Genomic DNA, 20821 nt, shown 5'->3' on the forward strand with positions numbered 1-20821 from the left:
GTGAGTCGGCCCAGTGTTACAAGGTCACAGGTCCTTATAAATGGAAGAAGGAGGTCAGAGTCAGAAAGAGATTTGAACAGGCTGTACTTCTGTCTTTGAAGATGGAGGAAGAGGCCATGAGCCAAGGAATGTGGACAGTCACTAGAAGCCAGAAAAAAACAGGGAAACAGATCTTTCCTAGAGCTTCTAGAAGGAATGCGATGCTGTCCACATTTTAGCCCAGTGAGACCCATTTCAGACTTCGGGCCTCCAGAGTGATTATCAATTCATGTTAAGTCATGGAGGTTGTAGAAGGCAGCCACAGGAAACCAATATGTTTGAGAAAACACTTTGAGACACAGCTTGGGGCATAAGACAAGGCAGAATAGTAATTGTATGCAGAAGAAGAAGCCTTTGGGGAGAAGCGGGGGAGGTTCAGGGCCTGGTAGGCTTGTGGGGGATGTGAGCCTCTGGCCACCTCAGTCCTGGTCTTCACTGTTGTCCTAATGCTGTCCACTCTCTCCTTCTATATCCTCCTTTTCTCCTGGGCTTCATGTCACACTGTACCTGCAGGAGGACATATTGTTTCAGGGTTTGGCCAGGTAAAGCTGTCAGAACCACCTGGTAAGTCTAGGAGTCTTCTAGCACCTTCCCCAATATCACCAGAGTGATCCACATCTGAGTGCCCTCCATGACTGCATTTGTACTGGATTCCTGCTGTTCCTGACTTCCATGCTGCACCATGAGCTCCTTGAGATGCATCTTCATCAGTCTGGCTTCCAGATTGCAGCACAACACCTACACGTGGCAGATGTTGAGGAATTCTTTGTCAAATGAATGAATGAATGAATGAAGAAATGAAATCTGAGTTTAACTTTGAAAAGTTCCCATTCCCATGATCAAGGCCTGTTGTGAGATAGCCTTTTCTGACGCCCAGCTCCTGTCCCCACAGGCTTGCCCCTGATGGTCCTGCAGGGGCCACCGTGGAGCATAGATAGCTTCTGCCAAAGTGAGGGGATGCCTGCTGGTGACTCTGTAGATCTTCTGTGGCACAGGGCTGGGGCCAGGGTGGGAAACTGTGTGGGACACAGCGGATAGGCAGGAAGTCTGCTGCTGCTAGTCACTTTTGACCAAAGCCAAATCTGCATTTGGAACCTGGGACAGCTTATTTGAGCTGTGTTATGGGTTGAATCGAATACCCTAAAATTTATATGTTAAGTCCTAACCCTTAGGACCCCAGAATGTGACCTTATTTGGGAAGTGAGTCTTTACAGAGGTGATCAAGTTAAAGTCACACCATTAGGGTGGCTCTGATCCAGTATGAGTGGTGCCTCCTTAACAGGGTAAATCTGGACCTAGAGACAGACATGCATAGAAGGAAGATAGATAGATAGACATAGGTATCAGCAGGGTGGCTCCTTGTGAGGGCCTTGAGATAAGGATCTGTTCCAGGCCTCTCTCCTTGGCTTGCTGATATGGTGATTTTGGGCTTCTGGCTCCAGAACTGTGAGACAGCACATTTGTTTTAGCCACCCAGCCCATGGTACTTTGTTATGGCGGCCATAGCAAACAAAGACAAGCCAGCAACCTGCATGCATGTATTTGCTTCCAGGAACTTGTGTTCATTCCTACAAAAATGCTGATGGCTCTCAATCCCAAGCCCTAAATGAGGAGGTGAGCCCTCTCGTCCCTTTCCCGTTTGTGATTAAGGTTTAGAATCAAAGATCCCACCTCTGTTGGTTGTGTTTACAGTGCCCAGGCCAAAAAGAACATGTAAAAATACGGTGCCCCCCCCTCCCCGGGGGCTGGGGAGGTGGAAGGAGGTCAGCAAAGAGCAACCTATTACAATGTCGACCTTCTGAGAAGAAGAAATAAAGGCGTGTAATCTCGTTTTCTCCAAAGACAAGTAATGATTATAGGGCCCCAACTTCTGGAAAGTAAGATGCTTCTGCGGATATCTACAAGGATAAACAAAGTTACAGAACAGGTTATAAATGGGGCCTGTGCTTGGGGACTGTGACTCAGTGACACAGGTTGTGGCTCTAACTAGATTCTCCAGCCCTGCCTTCCCCCTTTGTGTGACTTCCGCTTATTCCCAGCAGTGCTCTGCCTCAACGGCTCCGAAAGGCAGAGCCCAGGAAAGGGAATGAAGATATTTGCTCCTTTTTGTTTCTGATACATTTTGGAAAGACTCATCTTAGTGGAAGAAAGTTTACAAAATGCATGCTGAAGTGTTTGCAAGTGGTGATTTCTCCCTCTCTGGGGAATGATTTTGTTTATTTACTGGAGTCCTTGATTGATGCCTGATGCTGACCTGACCTAGGGAGTTTGACCTTGCGGTGACTTTCAGACCTGCCATCTGACCATGACCCTTGATTAGGGAGAGTCCATCAGTCCGAAGTGTCAAAGGGAAGTCCATTCATGAAAGCCCCCAGTTCTTCTCCTTACGTCCATCACTGGCGACAAATAGCACTGTCTTAGTTAAGAGTATGGTAATGGTGCTGGGAAATACTGAATTATAGATGCTGAAATTAGGAGGCTGGATGTGTCTTCACAGAAGGTATCTTAGGCCCATTGGGTACAACTGTGGAGACCACGGGATAGGGCAGAAAGAAAGATTAGAATGGGGTCCAAGTGTATGTATTTGGAAGGGGTAGAAGTCACTGTGCTCCGCTGGTTTGCAGGGAACACGGATTACAGGTAGGGTGCTCCAGGGTTGCAGACACGAGAGATCGATCACACTGCGTAGCAATGGCCTTAGGGGAATTAAGCTTAAAATAGTAGGGTGCCCTGAAGGGAAGGGAGCAAGAAGCCAATACCAGAAGCCAAATATGTTTCCCAAGCACCGAGTTTAGGCTCACCTGTGCAGGTGATGATGTGAAGAGGCCTGATAAAGATGGAACTCCTAGACCTTAAGACAAGAGAAACCCGTTTACACATTCAGAGTGATAAAATATGCATTTCTGAGCGATGTGACATTTGGAGAGGGACTCAAGCAGTGAGGGTGGACATAGATCTTTGCCTCATACACCTAGATGGGTGGCTCCATGCAGGAGTCAGTCTGTACTTTTAGGGTTACAGGACAGTGCTGTTAATAGTGTTACTGGCAGGTGGCAGGGCTGACTCCTTACAGAGACAGTGCTCACCTGGAGCTCTGAAGGTCCAACCTGTTTGCCTGAGAAGTTCGTTCATTCACTCTAGAGTGTTGGAAAAGTCACCAAACCTCTCTGTTTTCATTTTACTCATCCGCAAATAAGGAAATAATGATGATACTCACTCCACTTGTCTCCCAGCAGAAATATGAACACCAAACTTTGAAGTGGTTTAAAGACGATTTTAAAAATTTGTTTTGGAGTTATAGGAAGAAGGAAGAAAGAAAGGAGGAAAGAAAAGAGGCAGGGTGGGGGGAAAGACAAATGGAAAGAAGGCAAGGGAGGAAAGGGGAAGGGTGTCTTAGTCCCTCTGGGCTGCTTTAACAAAAATGCTTATAAACCAGTTGCTTGTAAACAATGGATATGTATTTCTCACAGTTCTGGAGGCTGGAAGTCCACAGTCATGGGTGACAGCAGATTCATTGTTTGGTGAGAGCCTGCTTTCAAGATGACTGTCTTTTTTCTATAACTTCACATGGTGGAAGGGGTAGCCAGCATTCTGGGGTCTTTTTTGTAGGGGCACTGATCCCTTTAATGAGGGCCTCACCTTCATGACTTGATCACCTCCCAAAGGCCCCACCTCCTAACACTATCACATTGGGGGCTAGGATTTCAGCATATGAATGTGGGAGTGGGACACAAATATGCAGACCATAGCAAAGGGGAAGAAACAAAGGAAGGAAAGGCAGGTAAGGAAAGAAAGAAGGTAGGAAGGAGGGGAAGGAGGAAAGGAAGAAATATGGGAAGGAAGCAGGGAGGGAGGGAGAGGAGAAGGAAGGAAGGAAAGTGGTTACTTGAGTCTCGTTTCCTCTGTGTTGAGATTTTTGAATTAGTTCCGCGAAGGTTGGGTGTTCTTGGGGAATAGATAACAGAAAACTCTCAAAATCAGTTTCTGGAATACTTAAGTTAGAAAAATGTTGAGAAGTACAGTCATCAGACTTATATCCTACGTGAAAAACCTGAAATCCCAGTCTCTGGAAACTCAGTTGCTTTACACATCTTAACTTTTGTTGGCCACAGCCACCCTTAAACTATGAGGATTGTCTTTAAAACTGCAGCACTGTGCAATATACTGGAAGCATCCAGTCCTAACCACAAAACCCATCACAAAGCGTGGCAGAGCAGATCAGCAGTAAGAGGGTATCTTTGAAAGACTAAGATGAACATTAATCAACCAATGCTCTGGGGGGAAATGGCCACTAATTTCAAATTTTTCATCTCTGGAAAATCAATTATTATTATGTTTATTGATGTTGTATTTGTCACTATTTTCAGCCATTTCCCCTGATGGCATGGGTTAAAATAAGAACATTGTTATAAAAGAGATTAGACATGTTCGATTTGGTTTCCGGACTTTCCACCTTTTAGCTACCTGGGGTTTGGGGGACAAATCAACTGCCACCCAGCAAAAGCTGAGCTTGCTTTTCTTTATTCCTTTCTATGGCAATCTCTTTTGCCTCTATGTGATTTTAGATATTCAGTTAAACGTCATCTAAGGCTATGTACTCACTGGACAGGATTTTGGAAACATGAGTGTATACAGTGAGCACTCCCTTCCCAGCCAGGTTGGTTGGGTTTGGAATTTGTTTCTTTACTTCCTGAAGATTCTGAGGGTCTCTAGCTCAGGATGGGCTAGAGTTCCCCATTGTCAGTTGCACAGAAAGGGGATTCCTGTTCATATGCTTGATCCCCCAAATGGTCCAGACACATGTGAGCCAGTTAATGGCAGCCTGTGGTCTTTGGTGCAAACCCAATGATCCATTCTCTATTGAATGGTTCTTGTCCTTTTTGGAGCACATGGTCATTTGGAGTTCTCACCGTGGTGAGCAAGACAGGGTTGTCAGTGAAATAACAAAATGCAGTCATTCTCCCCTTCAGAGGGGGGCAGGGGATATATATTTGCATATAAAAATATGCAAAACCAGAGATATGTATGGCCTATATTGAGCTTTAGAAGAATGATTCCACAGTCTATGTTCCAACATGTTCCATTAATAGAGAATTGGTAGCGCGCTCTCTTTCTCTCTCTCTCTCTCTATATATATATCCATCCTCCATATATCCTCCGTGTGTATATATATGTATATATATCCTAATATATATATATATCTCCATCCATCCTCCTAATACAGGCCAGGCATTATGCAAAGCATTCTGGGAAAATAACAAAGATGAATTAGATCAGACTCTGCCTTTAATGAGAACACAGTCTAGTGAGTACATTACATTGTTGAATTTTAGGTTTATACATATACATATGTTAATGTACTCCAAATTAGAATACTATAGGAACAATTTCTACATGAAACCCTCAGATAACAAGTGCATTTATAAACCCTATATTGTCTTTAGGTATTTAAAAATAACATCTGGTGCTGTAACACATTTAAATAACATGGGAGCTTATAAATTAATAAAATAAGAATAAAAGCTCACTTTATCCCCTAATATTTCTTTTTAGTGGCAGCTATAGGTTAACTGGTATGTGTTCCTCTTCAATTTTTTGTTTTGTTTTTGCTTGTAGATCATAAAATTAAGGCACACATATGGTGGATATCTTTGTGTGCCACTGTCTCATTCTTTCAAAGGACTGCTTTTTATATATATTCCATATCTTGGATATACTAGAATGTCTTTAACATTCATTTGTTGGATACTTATGTTATTGCCAGGTTTTTTTTATTACTCTAAATGGATTATGAATAAGTGAGAACTTGCTGTAGCAGGAATATTAGCATTATAAGTGGTATCTAAGGGATGTTTGTAGTTGACCACTGAAGCTTTCAATAGAGGAACAATATGATCAGGGTGTATATTAGAAGGATTCAAGGTAGGGGATGAATTGGATTGGATAGACTCCAAGCAAGGAAGACCAGGAGGCTTCTTGTACATTAATATAGAGGCGAGATGCTGAAGATTTGAATGAAGGCTATAGTGAGTGATAAAGGAGGAGAATGATTCTAGAATTACAGTCTATATTCCATTAACTTGGAGAGATTGGTAGTGAAGAAGATATTAGTTCCTAATTACAATTAAATGAAAACTGTCAACCTTTGATTTTCTAGGGGTGGGAAGAGTATGGCTAACACATGGAAGACAGCTGGAACATGACTACAAGTCAGCTGATGGATGCTGAGTGTCCACACTTCATGGTCCGGCAAGCCTTGGAGTGAATGCCATATGGGGTGGAGGTGGGGGGGAGGGTGAGACAGGAAGGTCAGATAGAGTTCTGGTCTTTCTTCCCTGCTGACATCAAAGGCTGCTCTTCTGCACTTTGGGTTCTTCCCTCCCAGCATGGCAGTTGGCCAACAAGGAGGGTTCTCATTCAGCTGGAGAGGTAAACGGGTCCCAGCCTACTGCTCAGGCTTAACCCTGGTTAATTCAACCTCAAAAATCAAATATGACCCTTTTTAGGCCCTAGAATTGACAGGAGCTGGTGACATATAAGATATAGGAATATAGGAAAGTTGAAGTGGTTCTGAGATTCCAAACCCAAAAGAATGGATATATTATTGTGATATCAGTTGAGAGAACTCAGAAAAGGATCAGATTTTTTTTTTTTTTGGTGGAATCAGTGGGGAAAGGATGTATTTAAGTTGTTAGAATGCAAGATGGACAGTGTGCAATTGGCAACTGAAAATTTTGTGTTAGAATTCTGGAAAGAGTGCTATAGAATCACCATGACCTGGGGGATGGTTAGTCCTGTGGAAGATGAACTTTCTCTGGAAAATCCATGAAGAAAAGGCCAGTGAAAGCCCCTTGGTGAACAGCAGCGTTTGGTTATGAGTAGAGGAAAGAGTGGTCAGAAAGTGCGCTCCCCAAAGCCAGAGCAGGATGCAGTTGCAGGAAGGAGGTTGTGTTTTACATCAGTCAGTGCTCAGGGATGGACGGGACCACACTGAGAAGAGGCCGTCGGATCTACAGGCAGTAGATGATCCATGCCATTTAGAGTGCTGTTCCAGGGCAGGCCAGAGTGGCAGCCCAGTATGTGTTTCTCCAATTTCTTCATTCTGGTTATAGAACTAAATTTTGTTACACATGCCGATGGCAATAATATGCTCATCCCTTTCCATTCCAAGAACTTTCCTTGCGGTTGTGTTTGAGTTGGGCTTTTGGCTCTATCCTTCTTGAGTTGTTCGTGGTAATGAAAAGCTGGAATGACCTAAGTACCCAACAACTAATAGTTGGTTTAATTAGATATGGCCAGTATTATACAATTATATGGTCACTGTTATAATATTTTTCTTTTCTTTTGTAGAAAAGAAATAATATATGGGTACATAGGAATGGCCAATCATTTGTTCAACATACCCTGGGACACTGACCACATCCACAACTGGGAGCCTTGCGGGGTGGAAAAAGCCATATCCGTCTTGTCTACAAACTGTAGTGTTAGAAAAAGAAAAGACTGGCTCTCCTGACTTTCCTCAGCCAGAGATGGAAAGTTTAGTCATGAGTGGGGATTTTTGCAGATGGGTCTGACTAATGATTAGGAAGCCCGAGGGAGGCTGTACCTGACTTGCGATGTAAGAAATGAGCATGATTTCTTGTATAGACCTGATGCAGTTCTCTGTGCACACAAGAGGGAAGGTTAGCCTGCAGACATGCTCCCACCTTTAGCTTGTATTTGGGCTGATAACAAACCTTGGAGCCATCATAAAGTACTGTAATCATCACTCTCATGAACTAGCAATGTTATAAATGTCTAAAAACCATTAAAAAATTGAAGGATTCATCTGTTCTGAGTAGAACATACAGGAGCCTTGTTAGGTCATAATGTGCACTTATTAGATTTTAAAACCACTTCAGCTGTTTACCAATTGATAGTATTTAAAGGACATATTTTAAAAGAACAATCAGAATTCACACATAAACATTTTCACATAATAGTATATTTCAGTGAAATTCACTTGCTGGGTTCCAAATGTGTTTCTGAGGTAGTTTGGTACTATGTAATTCTCTAGGAATATAATCGTATATTTGAATCACAGGCAGTTAAATGCGAAGGGGTGTTAGAAACCACCTCGTAAGAGGAAATTGAGGCTCATAGAAGTGGGAGGTCATGTAGCTAGTGGCCAGTTTTCAGTTCTCTTGACTCTCCATCCAGTGCTCTTCTAGAAGCACCATAATTCCTCTTATATAAATACAACTGAACGATCACATGCACGTTAGGGCATTTCCAGGGTGTTTTAATAAAGTACCTGTGTAAACGTATATGGAGGCTGTAAGTAATTTGGACTTGTGAGACAGTATGAAGGGCTATTTTTAAAATTCTTTTCTTGGGAGAAAGAGTATCATATTCACACACAGATAAGTTGCTGTGGAATAACTTAAGGATATGCCTTTCTCTATTCAGGAAGAACACATGTGTCCTGGGGAAATGACAAGGACTCAGCCCCTCCACAAACCTGCATCTCTAAGACCCTGGAGCCCCCTCTACTCCACAGTATGTCCATTTCTTTTCCTTCACCACCAGGACAATGAGCCCTCTGTTCCTGTCCATGGCCATCCCATCCTCATGGGTGGTATCATGGAGAGTGTCTAGGGTGACGTTCACCTCTGAGAACTCATTCTAACATGCAGGCATGTAATGGCATTGATGTGGACTGGGGTGGAGAGCTGGGGTGGGTCTCTGAGTGAAGAGATCAGGGTCTGCTTGCAAAGGATTCATAACAATTTGGACTTTTTAAAAGCTTCACTGGAAAAGCAATTACACAACATCGAAAGTAATAAAAGAGAGCAAACATAAGAAGTAGCACTATAAAAATAAAAGAAAATATCTTTATGCCTTGGACGAAGGAGAAGCCTTCTTACACCAAACCTCAATATCACAACTGAAGGTAAAAACTTGGTAGATTTTATGACATGAAACTTGAGAATCCAATTCATTGTAGAATCTCCTATAGGCATAGTTACTGGGTAGAAGGCAGGCTAGGAGAAGATATTTATGACTCTAAAATTGAAAGGCTTGTAAAGGATAATCAAGGAATTCCTACATATTAGTATGAAAAAGTCAGAGAAACCAGGAAAAGTGGATTTCATAATTCAGAGGAGGCGATATCTGAGTAACTACCAAGTATATTAATAAATGTTCCAACTCATTAGGAAACAGAGAATGAAAGTCAAAAAAGCAATAAGATACTGTTTGCCATGTAGTAGACTTGCCAAATTAGAAAGTTGAGGGGTGCTATTGCAGGCTGGGCTCTGTAGGAACAGACCTTCAAGACAGAGCTTGGTTAAGATGTTTATTAGGGCTCAACACCTGAGACAGGAGCGGGGAGGATGCAGAATTGGGCAGAGAGAGAAGCTGAGATATGATGCAGGCAGGGCAAGCCTTAGGCAGCCCAGCCAAGGGCTCTCGAGTGGAAATTGCCCTTCAGGGTTGCCAGCATCAGGTGAAATAGCTGGCCCTTCACGCCCCCCAGATGCGAGCTACCCTAGGAAGGGTGAGACCTGGGGCCCGGTCTTTATCTATCTTTGGCCTTGGTCAAATAATGAACTTCAGGAGGTTGGAGACCAAGTGTTCTGGGACCGAGGCAGACCCTGCAGGAGCTGACAGTGGGGACTGACTGTTGATCTCACTCCCTGCAGCTGGGCAGCGGGTCCTTTCTTGGAGATCTGGGCAGTGCAGCTGTGTGTCTAGCACAGGCGTGTGTGCATGTGTGTGAACATGCAGATGGGGGAAACTGCAGCCCTCCAGTATTGTTGATGGAAGTGAAATCTTATGGAGCCATTTTTAAAAGCAAAGAGTAGTCCTTAGGTTAAGTAGGTATGTCCATTGTAATGCAGAAATTCCTGTCCCGCTGATAAATACCAGAGGAATTCTCACAAGGGCCCATACTATGCAAGAGTATCCATTGCAGCAGTGTCTGCGCTGGAGATGAACACATCTGAGGTGTTCATTACTTGGCGAATGTGTAAATAAATCAAGGAATACTACTCAGACACCAAACTAGGCGTACACACAATAGGGCGAATAGACTTTAAAAACAGAATGAAGAAAATAAAAATAGAATGGTATCTTTAGGACATCACCATTTACGTAGATTAACACTATACTTTTTTAAAACAAGTTTTTAAATGTTTTATTTATTTTGAGAGAGAGGAGAGTGATCAGGGGAGGGGCAGAGAGAGAGGGAGACAGAGGATCTGAAGTGGGCTCAGGCTTCTCTCTGAGAGTGGAGAGCCTGATGTGGGGTTCAAACTTATAAACTGTGAGATCATGACCTGAGCCAAAGTCAGGCACTTAATGGACTGAGCCACCCAGATGCCCCATCACTATACTTCTTAAGAATACATTCAAACTCAACACTAGTCAAACGCAATGAGGTGACCACCCATGGTAGGAGAGAGAGACATATGGGAAAGGGAATAAAAGGCAACCAATCAGTCATCAGTCCAACACAAACCAATACTGGCATGCCACTAAATGATGGCTCACCATTAACTAGGAGGATGATTAACTCAACTCTGTGCATTTGAGGCTCGAAGGGTTTTAAACTAAACAAAGGGGTGAACCTTTTCTAGTCAAGGGTTTGTGCCAGCATCTGCTGCTGGTGCCATGGCCCTTTGGTCACTAGTGTCCTTACTTGGCTCTTTGTCTCAGCTCTAGGCTGCTTCAGTCTGTTGGCCTGTTCCACCACTGAGGCTCATGGGAACTTCTGGATCTTTCCATGCTTTGCTGCTCAAGCTAGAGATCTGGGATGGGAACTACTTCAGAGCCTCCAGCTCCCACTCTGCCATTTCAGTTTTTACTGGGACCACCTCATGTTGCCTTTGGGCATCCCACAAAGCGGTCTCCTCCCAGAATTCCAAATAGAAATTGGGATACAAGACCTTCTTCTTTTTGGATCCCCTCAAGCTAACTGGCATTTTTATTATTGCTCCTACCTCAAGGCCATCTAGGTAGGAGCCCGACCAATTCGGGGACCTGGGAAGTATCTTAATGTTGGCCTCATTCCCTGTGAATCTCTTCTGAGCTCCTTTCGACAAGCCTGGAATAAACACATTTATCCCTCTGGTGTAATGGGAGCTACTCTCACTTCTGGATTCGGCTCTCATCTTGGCTGTTCACATTTCCTGGTGCCTCCCAGCTCAGAGACCTTCTGGGATGAGCCTGTTCAGAAATGTTTCAAGAGTTCTATTTGCATTTAATTTTTTAAAATATTTTTGAGAGAGTGCACGAGCAAGCTGCGGAGGGCAGAGAGAGAGAGGGAGACACAGAATCTGAAACAGGCAGGCTCTGAGCTGTCAGCATAGAGCCCAACACAGAGGTCGAACTCAAGAGCCATGAGATCATGACCTGAGCTGAAGTTGGACACTCAACCAACTGAGCCACACAGGCACCCTGGATTGATTGATTGATATTTTTATTATTTTTTTAAATATTAAATTTATTGTCAAATTGGTTTCCATACAACACCCAGTGCTCATCCCAACAGGTGCCCTCTTCCATGCCCATCACCCATCCTCCCCTCCCTCCCACCCCCCATCAACCCTCAGTTTATTCTCAGTTTTTAAGAGTCTCTTATGGTTTGGCTCTCTGCCTCTCTAACTTTTTTTTTCCTTCCCCTCCCCCATGGTCTTCTGGTAAGTTTCTCAGGATCCACATAAGAGTGAAAACATATGGTATCTGTCTTTCTCTGTATGACTTATTTCACTTAGCATAACACTCTCCAGTTCCATCCACGTTGCTACAAAAGGCCAGATTTCATTCTTTCTCATTGCCATGTAGTATTCCATTGTGTATATAAACCACAATTTCTTTATCCACTCATCAGTTGATGGATATTTAGGCTCTTTCCATAATTTGGCTATTGTTGAAAGTGCTGCTATAAACATTGGGGTCCAAGTGCCCCTATGCATCAGTCCTCCTGTATCCCTTGGGTAAATTCCTAGCAGTTCTATCGCTGGGTCATAGAGAGATCTATTTTTAATTTTTTTGAGGAACCTCCACACTGTTTTCCAGAGTGGCTGCACCAGTTTGCATTCCCACCAACAGGCACCCTGGATTTAAAGGCAATACATGGTTGTTGAAACAGTTTTAAAAATACAGTAAAGAATATAGAAGAAAATGAACAGATACATCATGTCTCAACACCCACAAAACCACTGTCAAATTTTGGTGCCATTGTCTTTTAGTCTTTGTTTTGGGAACCTTGTTCATATACTTTCTGGGAACCGTGTTTATATATTTGGAAGCATAGTGCATACAGCATAATATACATGTAACATTCCATAAGCACTTCTTTCTGTGGCTGGGCCATAATTTATTAAATCAGAAAATTGGTGGGCTTTATTGTTTTTGGCCATTAGAAGCAACACAGTAATGGACATTCTTGAGTGCAAAGCCTTTTCTGCATTCTGGATAATTTCCCTAGACTGAGAAGTAGGATTATTTGGTCAAAGGATATAAACACTTTTTAGAGGCTTTTTATTTTTCTAAATTACTTTCCTGAAAGGGTAAGTCAGTTTATCCGAGTTATGTACGAGGTTTATAGAGGATAAGACCCTTTTAGCCCATCCTCACTAGCATTTGCCAAACAGCTTAGTTGCTACATGAAAGGATTATGGAAATGTCGAACTTGAAAGACTCCAGAATTAAGAAGTAAAAGTGTCCAAGTCACAACAGATTTGTCTCCTCCTAAGTTTATTATTTTGGGGGCAGTGACACTGTCTGAAGATTGACAGTCTTCTACATTCCATTTGCTCTGTGGCTGCGCATTGGTGACCAGCCAGCTTGGCAGTAAGTTGGCAATGTTTAATAAGATTGTCCTCCATGATTGAAACAAATGACCCTCTTTTTGTCATCAGAAATGGAACCTTTATGCATTTGTTTTAGTAATACAAGATCTGACATCATTAATAATCTGGGCTTGCAACTTGTGCTTGTTGAATACAATAGATGAATGAAAAATTAAATTTTTTAGTAGATCATAAAAAGATGTGCCAATAGATCAAAAATAATTTAGGCAGAGTACCTCTGATGCACAAGCCATTCCTTTGTTTCTACTTTTTGTTGCTAGCGTGTACATACTGATCTCATTCTTTGTGAGACCTCTAAATGCCATCGTGTAGTATCCAGAGACTTGTATTAGCTGGTCCTCTCTCCTGCTGTCTCTCCCCGTGACTTTCCACCCTATTTCACCAACAAAGTCTATCTGCTCAATGTTCCCCGGATGAGCTGCAAACCCCACCTTCATGTTTCTGTCCCTGATATACTTCATGTGAGGAGCACCTTCTTTTTTACGGCAGTCTGTATAATTCCTCTCTTTCCAAGACCCCATTGAAAGATCACTTCCTGGTTTCATTTCTCAGGTTGCTCCTTCAAACCTAGCATTTGCATCGTGAGTCTACAGTGTTTTGTTTTCCATTTGATTCAGTGTGGCTTCTCCAGGATCTTTATTGATGCTTGGTATTGGACAGATAATCAGCTTCAGGAATTTAGAGGCCACAAGTTTGATTCTTTGCTTTTGGATCCCTACCAACCAGTAGAGTTTGAGCTTAATAGAGTCACTTAGGTATTTCTTCAACTTTCATTTCTCCGTCGTGCGCTTAAGAAGACGAGCTGGGTTGGTGTCTGTCTGAAGTGCAGTAGCAACCAGCATGGAAACGTCTGCCCAAGGACTATTTAAAAAACTTCCCAGTTCTGCTTTTGTTCACATGGGAGACGGAGCTTTGCAGGAATCTCAGTACCAACAATGGCTTTAGTGTCTCCTCAGCCAGGGACCTGCAGTGCTGTGACCAGTTTCTGTATGAGTTGTGTTTGGAGCCACACAGCCAGGATCTGGTGCTGAGGATGGGGAGAGTGGGGGAGGACAGGCAATACCTGGCAAGCAGTTGGGTTTTGCTTAAAAGAAAGATTCTAGAAAATGTATTGAAGCCTCACCTTTGCCCGTTGTTTCTGAAGAACAGATATTTCGTGGTGTCAGGATGAAAATGTAATTCAATAATTGTGAATAATGATAGCAGAAAGGTGGTCACATGACATCACCATGCTTCCTTTCATTACTTGTGGGTGAAATTTATTGGCCCCTGAGAATTTTTGTTTTTCTGAAATGTACAAGGAGTTAGAAGACAGTCTTAATGGATTTTTCTGTTTTATCTCTTGTAGATGTGTTGTTGGGTGCAATACAACATGTCTGTAGGGATTCAAGGAACAAACTCCTCCCAGGTTGCAGTATCAGAACTTCAGTCTCTCCTCCCCACTTAAAAAAAAATCTATGGGGCGCCTGGGTGGCGCAGTCGGTTAAGCGTCCGACTTCAGCCAGGTCACGATCTCGCGGTCCGTGAGTTCGAGCCCCGCGTCGGGCTCTGGGCTGATGGCTCAGAGCCTGGAGCCTGTTTCTGATTCTGTGTCTCCCTCTCTCTCTGCCCCTCCCCCGTTCATGCTCTGTCTCTCTCTGTCCCAAAAATAAATAAACGTTGAAAAAAAAAATTAAAAAAAAAAATCTATGGGTACCGTGAGCCTTGCAACTGATTCCCTCTGTGGCCAGTAGGAAACTTAGATGAAAGTGTAAGACCACTGCTCACAGCTGCAGAGGGTTGTGGGCTTGTGTTTCTCTGCTTTTTAATTACCCTTGGACTTACCATGTTACTGCCCACTTTCCCCTTTGCCATGATATGCTCAGTTCTTTGTTATTTTACCTTTTAGATTATATTTTTTTATATTGATATTAAACTTGTTCTTTTGAGATCATTGTTAAGTCATAGGCAGTTGTAAGAAATAATAGAGATCCAGTACCCCCTTTACCCAGTTGTCCGCAGGGATAACATCTTGCATAACGACTGTAAAAGTATCACCACCAGGAAATTGACACTGGTGCAATCCGGGAGGTGTGCTGTCCCCACCGGTCCATCAATGATGGACAATGGACAATGGACAATGATGGATGAGCATTTTCCAGAAGAGGCATTACTTGGTGGTCTCAGATGGATGGCACCTCTGTATCAAGAGAAAAGAAAGTACATATTCTGAGGTCTTTTCTTTTCTTTTCTTTTCTTTTCTTTTCTTTTTTCTCTTCTCTTCTTCTCTTCTCTTCTCTTCTCTTCTCTTCTCTTCTTTTCTTTTCAAGCATTTTGCTTTCTGTTTCCAGAATCTGGCCTCTGTTGGCTCCAATCTACCAAGTAGCTGTAGAGATTTCACAAAGAAAAGAAAGAAAAATTCATCCTGTTCTCATAGTGGCTCAGATGCTCTAGGTGCATGCGTCCTTACTTCGCATGGTAGTGTGAGGCTGTAGTTAAAGACAGTGCCAGCTAAAGCCATGCAAAGGCACTTAATGATCAAAGAAAATGTCCAACAGAGACAGGGAAGCATCAATCCTCCAGAAGAAAGCTTTGAGACCTATGTAGTTTAAGAAATCATAGTATAAAGCAAATGGCTTCTATTTAGTATATCTGGCACTCCCTTCATGTTTGTTTCGCATACAAAAAAGTCTTCTGCTGTGGTACGTGAATGAGAAAATCTGGGTCTTGGACTTAAGTATGTGACTACTGAAAAGGAGGGGGCAGAGAGAGACATAGAGAGATAGTCACAGAGATGGGCAGAATGAGGTAGGTAGAAGAGCAAATGTAAAGGGAATTGTCATAGATGTTCAGAAAGGGACATAATCAAAGAGTGACTAGCAACTTGCTGAGCTTGTTCTAGAAAGAGGACTCGTGTTGGAGGAAGATAGAAGGAATTCTGAGGTACACAGTGCTGACATTTCTCTTAGGGCTTATGTGTTTTCCCATTCTTGACATTTTGTTTCTCTTAGATTCTGTTGGTGGCAAGGAGGCATGGAGAGGCATTTGGCAGGAGGTCTGTGCCTCCCTTAGGTGTTCAGGGGGTGGGGGACGAAGAACTTAGGGGATGAGACGCCCCTGACAGGTGTTGTAGCTACAGGTGGAGGGGGGCAGCTATTGCAAAACTACACCGTGGAAGGAATAAATACCCTGGACTGGCTCCCAAACAACCTTTCCTCAGTCTCCCACTGGCACCTTCCATGGCACACAGGCTAAGAGAAAGTTGGGGTTGTATTGTGTTATATTTAAAAGAGATTCAGGGGGCGCCTGGGTGGCTCAGTCGGTTAAGCGTCCAACTTCAGCTCAGGTCACGATCTCGCGGTCCTTGAGTTTGAGCCCTGCGTTGGGCTCTGGGCTGATGGCTCAGAGCCTGGAGCCTGCTTCCGATTCTGTGTCTCCCTCTCTCTCTGCCCCTCCCCTGTTCATGCTCTGTCTCTGTCTCAAAAATAAATAAATGTTAAAAAAATAAATAAATAGATTCAGGCCAGGTCCATTGTGACAGTCATGTGGTTTTTCAGGCATTAGTAATTCATAAATACCTTCTTGATTTTCAAATAAGCAAATGTCTCAGCTATTCTTTCTAGAAGACTTTTACATTTTTCCTTTCTATAGACAGCCTCCTCGTATGACCACAAGCTCTGGAATACTTAGGAAATACGTACCTTCTCAGACTGCTTGTCTCTCACTATCATTTAGTGCAGGCTCTTTACAAACAGGAAAAATAAATATGGACCTCTTCTTTCAGTCATACATTTTAATATAGTTTAGCATACCGAGCTGTCAGGCTTTGATCTCCTGGGTCAGAGTTCAAATTCCTTCTAACCCTAATGTCCATATTTCTAAATTTCTGGGGCAGTTTCAAGCACAAGCCAATTGGTGTTAATAAAGGCTAGTAGCAGGGTTGTACTTCGTGCAGAGCCTGACGAGTTTTTGGATGGTGTCCTCCAGTAGCATGAAGGTGTTTGTTTGTGTTGCTTCTTCCTTTTTTTTTTTAAAGTTTATTTATTTATTTTGAGAGAGAGAGAGAGAGAGAGAGAGAGAGAGAGAGAACGAGAAAGTAGGGGAGGGGCAGAGAGAGAGACAAGGAGAGGGGGAGAATCCCAAGCAGGCTCCGCACTGACAGTGTGGAGCCCGATGTGGGGCTTGGGCCCAGGAACAGTGAGCTCATGACCTGAACCAAAGTTGGATGCTTAACCCACTGAGCCACCCAGGCGCCCCAGTCTTTGTTATTTCTTCAGGTGCTTCTTTGCCTTATCTCCTGGGGCAGAGAATGGAAGTGAGTACACATTGTTCTAAGCCCTTGTTCGCTTCTGAGGTAAAGAGGAACCTCCTTACCCAAAGTAAATGGAATCTATGTGGTAGATGGGTGTGATGGTTGATTTTATGTGTCATCTGGCTTGACTCTGGTGCACAGGTGTTTGGTCGCACCCTAGCTTGATGTGGCTATGAATATATTTTCAGATGTGGACAGTGCCTAAAATCAGTTGACTTCAACGAAGCGTATTGCTCTCTGTAACATGGATGGGCTTCATCCAATCAGTCAAAGGCCTTCAGAACAAAGACTGACGCTCCCCAGAGAAGAAGCAATCCTGTTTCTGGACTGAAATGTAGAAAAATTGAAATGGCAATGCCAACTCTGACCTGAATCTCTTGCCTGCCAGCTGGTCCTATGGATTTCAGCCTTGCCAGTCCCAACAATTGTATAAGCCAATTCTTTCAAATATATCCTGTTGGCTCTGTTTCCCTGGAGAAACCTGACTGATACAGTGGAGGAAGGGTTTGGACATCAGGGTCGACCCCCAGAGAGATCTGTCTGCTCAGTGAGCACAAGTGCCAAGTATGACTGTCTGGAAGATTGTGCGGCTGTGGAGTCAGGCTCCTGGTGACATCAAGGAGGTCTTCCCCATCAGGTTCCTGGCAGGAAACCGATAGCACACTCCAGGGGTTCACTGGACCCTTTCAGAGGTAAAGGGAAAAGGAATCAAGAAGCATGGTGCACCCAGGGGTAAGCATCAGTGGGACTCTGTTAGTTCCTGTAGGCTTGGGAGGTGCAGGGCAGAGAATGAGATCTGTGGGGGATGCTCTCCTGACCGAGGCTGGGGCCATGGGCAGAGGAGTGCAGCCATCGGCGAGACTGAGGGTTGGCAGACAAGGCGTGGAGAGAACAAGGGCCCTGGCCTTTGTCTCCTCCAACCCCGGTCTCCTGCCAGGACCTGCCATTGTCAGAGCCCAAGCGGCAATCACAGGACAAGTAGAATCACTGGAAATGTTTGGTGGGTGGGCCACTTGGGTGCCAAACAGGGGAGCAAAGGGCAGAGAATGGATCTGGGGGAAGAAAGAGAATAACCAAATCACATGGGGCTCCATCTCTGGAGAATTCATAATAACTTATTCACTTTCAATACATTATCAGCTTGATTAGCTTAATTATATATTCCATGATATGGTGGAGGAGGATTCTTAGCCTCCCTGAACTCTGGGGCTCAGGTGACCCCAATTCTCAAACACTTGGGGTGGGGACTCCTTGCCTTAGATCCTGTTCTCTGCTCCCCCCACCCCCGCCCCCCACCACACACACATCTAAAAAGCCAGGCCTGGGATGCCTAGGTGACTCAGTCAGTTAAGTGTCCAAATCTTGATTGGGGCTCAGGTCAGGATCTCACAGTTCGTGAGATCGAGCCCCTGCTTTGGGCTCTGCGCTGACAGCATGGAGCCTGCTTGGGATTCTCTCTCTCCCTCTCTCTGCCCTCCCCTGCTTGTATTCTCTCTCTGTCTCTCTAAATAAATATACAAACTTAAAAAATAAATGAACAGCCCGGCCCCAGTTCCTGTCTGTCATTACATGGCTTCACAGTGCGAACAATTCCAGAGTCATGCCTTGGGATAAAGGTCTGTCATCTGTGGGTCACCTCATGCATAGCTATCAGCCTCCAGTTTTCTGTGACAAGACAAGGGTTCAACCTTTTAAGTGAGCATTTGATTATATGCTTATGGCTTTCCTAAGTAATAGCTTTTGAGGGCTTGGGAGTAATTTATAATGCTAGCTGCACATGACTTGCTTTAAAGCAATTGAAATGGTAGCTTTTGAATAGGAAGATTTGTTTAGTTTATACTGAACAGTGTGCCCTTAGTGGGGTTCTAACAATCCTTAGCTGTTTTATTGATTTTCTATTAAATTCCAGCACACCATCTGTGGGCATATGAACAAGCTCTTGAGTCAGGATGTGTTGGGTGCTTATGGAGCTTTCACCTGATGCCAGGAGATGCGCTAAATCCTGGTTATGCAGAGATCCAAGTCTCTGCTTCCTGGGCACACACAGATGGGTCAGGGAGACAGACCCACAAATGGTAGCAGCAATGTGATCAGAGCAGCGTTAGAGGTATTCATAGAGGGGCAGTGTTGTACTGGACCCAAGACCTGAAGGGCGGGGACCCCTCAGGAGGAATTGGTATCCATGTTACAGCCTGGACCTTATGGTCAGTTCAAGGAATGACCCCAATGCCTTCTAAGTAGGGAGGTGGCACAACGGGATTTTTATTGTATTAAAAAAAATGTGTGTAGAGATGGATGGAGACTGGACTGGAGGGAGTGGGCCAAGACTGAGGATCCAGGCCTATGAGGAAATGGTTACACCAAATCCAGTGAGAAATGCAAGAGCCTGGATGAAAGCCGTGTGTGGGGCATTGGAGGAGGGATAGAGTATAAAGATATTTGTGAGCTGTGGTCGCAGAACTTTGCCAGAAGCATGACTGTGTGTCCAGCTTAGTTGGCAAGACAGAGAATCACCAATACAAACAGTGAAGGAGGAGAACAGACTGGTGGGCGGCTGAGAGGTCAGCGTGGTTGAGTTGCCTGGAGGGCATCCGGGTGGGGATGGCTGGAGGTGGGAGCAGACAGGCCCACAGAGCGGGACAAAACCGTGGAAAAGATTTTACAGTTAACGCTGTTAAGGGGGAAGGGAGCATAGAATAATGGATGAAACCACCAAGATCAAGCATAGAGTGTGGGAAAGTAAGAGATTCCAAGATGAGCCTGCTAGACTCTGCACTTTTGAGTGTTTGAAAGAGTTCATTGTTGAGAAAATAAAATTTAAAATTATAAAAAAGAACAGATGGAGGAAGAGGGACTTTCATGGATAAAGATGCAGTAACTATGGGTCTGGGAATTCATGAGTTCACAGAATGAGAAGGTTGGGAAAATGGCAGCTCCTGGCCACAGAGGATAGAGATAAATAAAGATGGAAATAATTCAGCTGTATTTGGAAGTTAATGGGGCAGTAGGGACTTCAGCCCGAGCAGTGTCATGAGTGTTGGTAGTGGGATTGGGGAATGAGAAGGAGGAGTGGAAGCAGAGCGAGGTGTAAGCTATTCCTTCAAGAAATCTCACTTGGAAGAGAAGGAATGAAATAAGTAGCTAGAGAGGCAATTGGAGTGTAGGTGGGCAGAGCTAGGATATGACCAGGATGAGGGCAGAGTTAGAAGGGAGACAGTCTAGACACCCGTGATGATGCAAATGTAAAGCCCCTGAAGAACTGGAGATACTGGACTGGCAGAGCAGGTGAGCTCAGGGGAGCAGAGGACACAAGCACAGAATCCCAGAGTTGCTGATTTCAGAGGCGGAGTGGTACCTTGTGAGGAGAGCCCCAGGTGTGATTTGGGGAAGAGCCTGGAGAAGCTCAAGGAAGTGAGGTGTGCAGATGGACCCTTAAAAAAGTCAAACATAGCAACCAAAGTCTCCAGTGAATGTGGGGAGGGGAGGGAGGGTGGAAACGGTGCAGGGCTGAGTTAGGGGGCAACATAGCTTGCAGGCTCAAGACTCCAGATACTTCGGAGACTGGGAAAGCAAAGCCAAGGCACAGCCAAGCCCTGCCCTTGTCCATTTAGACAGCCCCTTGAGGGGGGGTGGA

General features: G+C 44.1%; 1 protein-coding gene across 3 annotated transcripts in view; it reads left to right on the forward strand.

Moving 5' to 3' along the window:
• LOC109491637 overlaps positions 1-20821 on the forward strand; it is a 309568-nt gene that overhangs the window by 94063 nt on the left and 194684 nt on the right. The window contains exon 2 of one of the 3 annotated variants that reach the window (XM_045036641.1): positions 8488-11340. The exons of the other annotated variants lie outside the window; for them this stretch is intronic. Coding sequence (XP_044892576.1) covers positions 8488-8676 — 189 coding nt within the window. The 3' untranslated portion in view covers positions 8677-11340. Of the gene's footprint in view, positions 1-8487; positions 11341-20821 lie in introns of those variants that run through there. 3 annotated transcript variants of the gene reach the window in all.

The sequence above is a fragment of the Felis catus genome, chromosome C2, assembly GCF_018350175.1.
Source record: "Felis catus isolate Fca126 chromosome C2, F.catus_Fca126_mat1.0, whole genome shotgun sequence".
Classification (NCBI taxonomy): domain Eukaryota; kingdom Metazoa; phylum Chordata; class Mammalia; order Carnivora; family Felidae; genus Felis; species Felis catus.